The 5,000-nt window shown below is 47.8% G+C and overlaps 1 protein-coding gene across 4 annotated transcripts in view; it reads right to left on the bottom strand.

Annotated features, from left to right (window-relative positions):
* LOC135536001 (voltage-dependent T-type calcium channel subunit alpha-1H-like) overlaps positions 1-5,000 on the bottom strand; it is a 123,463-nt gene that overhangs the window by 8,891 nt on the left and 109,572 nt on the right. For all 4 annotated transcript variants that reach the window (XM_064962398.1, XM_064962399.1, XM_064962396.1 and 1 more), the window contains exons 31-32: positions 3,279-3,400; positions 1,023-1,316 (exon numbers count right to left, since the gene is read on the bottom strand). In XM_064962398.1, the coding sequence (XP_064818470.1) occupies positions 1,023-1,316; positions 3,279-3,400 (416 nt within the window). The remainder of the gene's footprint in view (positions 1-1,022; positions 1,317-3,278; positions 3,401-5,000) is intronic.

The following is a 5,000-nucleotide window of genomic DNA, read 5'->3' as shown; positions in this document are numbered from 1 at the left end:
CACTAAGCATTCTAAACCCTGTAGCTAAATCACTAAGCATTCTAAACCCTGTAGCTACATCACTAAGCATTCTAAACCCTGTAGCTACATCACTAAGCATTCTAAACCCTGCAGCTAGATCACTAAGCATTCTAAACCCTTCAGATAGATCACTAAGCATTCTAAACCCTGTAGCTAGATCACTAAGCATTCTAAACCCTGTAGCTAGATCACTAAGCCCCTTGTGGTAACCTTCTTCTCCTCTCTTCCTCTCTGTTCATTTCACCGAACTAAGAGTCTGACCAGTGACAAGAGCTGATTTTCCTTTACTTTACTAAGCGTTTTGCTACGGTACGCCCTACTGAACAGAACCCTGGTGTCTGATGTACGACACTCTCACTACCGTTCTCCAACTACCACCTGTCCCCGATCCGTCTCACCTGACCAGGTCTCTGATCTGTCTGACCAAATGTTCTCCTCCTATCACCTGTCCCCGATCCGTCTCACCTGACCAGGTCTCTGATCTGTTTGACCAAATGTTCTCCTCCTACCACCTGTCCCCGATCCGTCTCACCTGACCAGGTCTCTGATCTGTCTGACCAAATGTTCTCCTCCTACCACCTGTCCCCGATCCGTCTCACCTGACCAGGTCTCTGATCTGTCTGACCAAATGTTCTCCTCCTACCACCTGTCCCCGATCCGTCTCACCTGACCAGGTCTCTGATCTGTCTGATCAAATGTTCTCCTCCTACCACCTGTCCCCGATCCGTCTCACCTGACCAGGTCTCTGATCTGTCTGATCAAATGTTCTCCTCCTACCACCTGTCCCCGATCCGTCTCACCTGACCAGGTCTCTGATCTGTCTGATCAAATGTTCTCCTCCTACCACCTGTCCCCGATCCGTCTCACCTGACCAGGTCTCTGATCTGTCTGATCAAATGTTCTCCTCCTACCACCTGTCCCCGATCCGTCTCACCTGACCAGGTCTCTGATCTGTCTGATCAAATGTTCTCCTCCTACCACCTGTCCCCGATCCGTCTCACCTGACCAGGTGAATGTGGGCGTGGCCCCACGTATGCCCCGCCCAGCGCCGACGTGTTAGAGGCGGCACTAAGACGTCTAGCTCTCTCCATCTCCAGCGCGATCTCGGCGTCCATCTCTGCATCCTCCTTGGCTTCCTTGTTGCTCTCCTCCAGGTGTTTCATCAGCACCGCCACCACCACGTTGACCAGCACGAACTGGGCCATGAGGACGAAGGTCACGAAGTACACCGGAGACATCAGAGGAAGGTAGGTCAGACAGGAGCGCTCCTCTGGAAGACACTCACGCAGCGTGTCCTGGATGTGGGGAGGAAGGGAGGGAGGGAGGGGGGGAGGGAGGGAGGGAGGGGGAGAGGGAGGGAGGGAGGGAGTAGCAGGTGTGTCAGTAGTAGCAGGTGTGTCAGTAGTAGCAGGTGTGTCAGTAGTAACAGGTGTGTCAGCAGTAACAGGTGTGTCAGCAGTAACAGGTGTGTCAGTAGTAACAGGTGAGTCAGTAGTAACAGGTGTGTCAGTAGTAACAGGTGTGTCAGTAGTAACAGGTGTATCAGTAGTAACAGGTGTGTCAGTAGTAACAGGTGTGTCAGTAGCAGCAGGTGTGTCAGTAGTAACAGGTGTGTCAGCGGTAACAGGTGTGTCAGCGGTAACAGGTGTGTCAGCAGTAACATGTGTGTCAGTAGTAACAGGTGTGTCAGTAGTAACAGGTGTGTCAGTAGTAACAGGTGTGTCAGTAGTAACAGGTGTGTCAGCGGTAACAGGTGTGTCAGCAGTAACATGTGTGTCAGTAGTAACAGGTGTGTCAGTAGTAACAGGTGTGTCAGTAGTAACAGGTGTGTCAGTAGTAACAGGTGTGTCAGTAGTAACAGGTGTGTCAGTAGTAGCAGGTGTGTCAGTAGTAACAGGTGTGTCAGTAGCAACAGGTGTGTCAGTAGCAGCAGGTGTGTCAGTAGTAACAGGTGTGTCAGTAGTAACAGGTGTGTCAGTAGTAACATGTGTGTCAGTAGTAACAGGTGTGTCATTAGCAGCAGGTGTGTCAGTAGTAACCGGTGTGTCAGTAGTAACAGGTGTGTCAGCAGTAACAGGTGTGTCAGCAGTAACAGGTGTGACAGCAGTAACAGGTGTGTCAGTAGTAACAGGTGTGTCAGTAGTAACAGGTGTGTCAGTAGTAACAGGTGTGTCAGTAGTAACAGGTGTGACAGCAGTAACAGGTGTGTCAGTAGTAACAGGTGTGTCAGCAGTAACAGGTGTGTCAGCAGTAACAGGTGTGACAGCAGTAACAGGTGTGTCAGTAGTAACAGGTGTGTCAGTAGTAACAGGTGTGTCAGTAGTAACAGGTGTGTCAGTAGTAACAGGTGTGTCAGTAGTAACATGTCAGTAGTAACATGTCAGTAGTAACAGGTGTGTCAGTAGCAGCAGGTGTGTCAGTAGTAACAGGTGTGTCAGCGGTAACAGGTGTGTCAGTAGTCACAGGTGTGTCAGTAGTAACAGGTGTGTCAGTAGTAACAGGTGTATCAGTAGTAACAGGTGTGTCAGTAGTAACAGGTGTGTCAGTAGTAACAGGTGTGTCAGTAGTAACAGGTGTGTCAGTAGTAACAGGTGTGTCAGTAGTAACAGGTGTGTCAGTAGTAACAGGTGTGTCAGCAGTAACAGGTGTGTCAGCGGTAACAGGTGTGTCAGTGGTAACAGGTGTGTCAGTAGTAACAGGTGTGTCAGCGGTAACAGGTGTGTCAGCGGTAACAGGTGTGTCAGCGGTAACAGGTGTGTCAGCGGTAACAGGTGTGTCAGCAGTAACAGGTGTGACAGCAGTAACAGGTGTGTCAGCGGTAACAGGTGTGTCAGTAGTAACAGGTGTGTCAGCGGTAACAGGTGTGTCAGCAGTAACAGGTGTGACAGCAGTAACAGGTGTGACAGCAGTAACAGGTGTGTCAGTAGTAACAGGTGTGTCAGTAGTAACAGGTGTGTCAGCGGTAACAGGTGTGTCAGTAGTAAAAGGTGAGTCAGCGGTAACAGGTGTGTCAGTAGTAACAGGTGTGTCAGTAGTAGCAGGTGTGTCAGTGGTAACAGGTGTGTCAGCGGTAACAGGTGTGTCAGCGGTAACAGGTGTGCCAGTAGTAACAGGTGTGTCAGTAGTAACAGGTGAGTCAGTAGTAACAGGTGAGTCAGTAGTAACAGGTGTGTCAGTAGTAACAGGTGTGTCAGTAGTAACAGGTGAGTCAGTAGTAACAGGTGTGTCAGCGGTAACAGGTGAGTCAGCAGGTCAACCTTCATGATGCCGTTCCAGTTGTCCCCAGTAGAGACTCTGAACAGCGTGAGAAACGCCATCCCAAAGTTCTCAAAGGTGGCGTGGCGACTCAGACCCTCACACGGATTACTGTCGTTACACTCTGTAACACACACACACACACACACACACACACACACACACACACACACACACACACACACACACACACACACACACACACACACACACACACACACACACACACGCACACACACACGTCTGGATTAGAAAAGAATAGGCCAATCTGTCTGCTCTAACTCAGCTGTAGTCATGAACACTGTGATCTGTCTGCTCTAACTCAGATGTAGTCATGAACACTGTGATCTGTCTGCTCTAACTCAGCTGTAGTCATGGACACTGTGATCTGTCTGCTCTAACTCAGCTGTAGTCATGGACACTGTGATCTGTCTGCTCTAACTCATCTGTAGTCATGGACACTGTGATCTGTCTGCTCTAACTCAGCTGTAGTCATGTGATCTGTGATCTGTCTGCTCGAACTCATCTGTAGTCATGTGATCTGTGATCTGTCTGCTCGAACTCATCTGTAGTCATTTGATCTGTGATCTGTCTGCTCTAACTCATCTGTAGTCATGTGATCTGTGATCTGTCTGCTCTAACTCAGCTGTAGTCATGAACACTGTGATCTGTCTGCTCTAACTCAGCTGTAGTCATGTGATCTGTGATCTGTCTGCTCTAAGTCAGGTGTATTCATGAACACTGTGATCTGTCTGCTCTAACTCAGCTGTAGTCATGAACACTGTGATCTGTCTGCTCTAACTCAGCTGTAGTCATGTGATCTGTGATCTGTCTGCTCTAACTCATATGTAATGAACACTGTGATCTGTCTGCTCTAACTCATCTGTAGTCATGTGATCTGTGATCTGTCTGCTCTAACTCATCTGTAGTCATGTGATCTGTGATCTGTCTGCTTTAACTCAGCTGTAGTCATGTGATCTGTGATCTGTCTGCTCTAACTCATCTGTAGTCATGTGATCTGTGATCCATCTGCTCTAACTCAGATGTATTATCTCTGTCTCTTCTCCTCCAGCCCTACTCTCTAATAAAGATTCATCCTATACTATTATCTCTGTCTCTTCTCCTCCAGCCCTACTCTCTAATACAGATTCATCCTATACTATTATCTCTGTCTCTTCTCCTCCAGCTCTACTCTCTAATACAGATTCATCCTATACTATTCTCTCTGTCTCTTCTCCTCCAGCCCTACTCTCTAATACAGATTTATCCTATACTATTCTCTCTGTCTCTTCTCCTCCAGCCCTACTCTCTAATACAGATTCATCCTATACTATTCTCTCTGTCTCTTCTCCTCCAGCCCTACTCTCTAATACAGATTCATCCTATACTATTATCTCTGTCTCTTCTCCTCCAGCCCTACTCTCTAATAAAGATTCATCCTATACTATTATCTCTGTCTCTTCTCCTCCAGCCCTACTCTCTAATACAGATTTATCCTGTACTATTCTCTCTGTCTCTTCTCCTCCAGCCCTACTCTCTAATACAGATTCATCCTATACTATTCTCTCTCTCTTCTCCTCCAGCCCTACTCTCTAATACAGATTCATCCTATACTATTCTCTCTGTCTCTTCTCCTCCAGCCCTACTCTCTAATACAGATTCATCCTATACTATTATCTCTGTCTCTTCTCGTCCAGCCCTACTCTCTAATACAGATTCATCCT

Source organism: Oncorhynchus masou, unplaced genomic scaffold (assembly GCF_036934945.1).
Source record: "Oncorhynchus masou masou isolate Uvic2021 unplaced genomic scaffold, UVic_Omas_1.1 unplaced_scaffold_543, whole genome shotgun sequence".
Lineage (NCBI taxonomy): Eukaryota > Metazoa > Chordata > Actinopteri > Salmoniformes > Salmonidae > Oncorhynchus > Oncorhynchus masou.
This window is presented reverse-complemented; position numbering and strand designations above follow the sequence as displayed.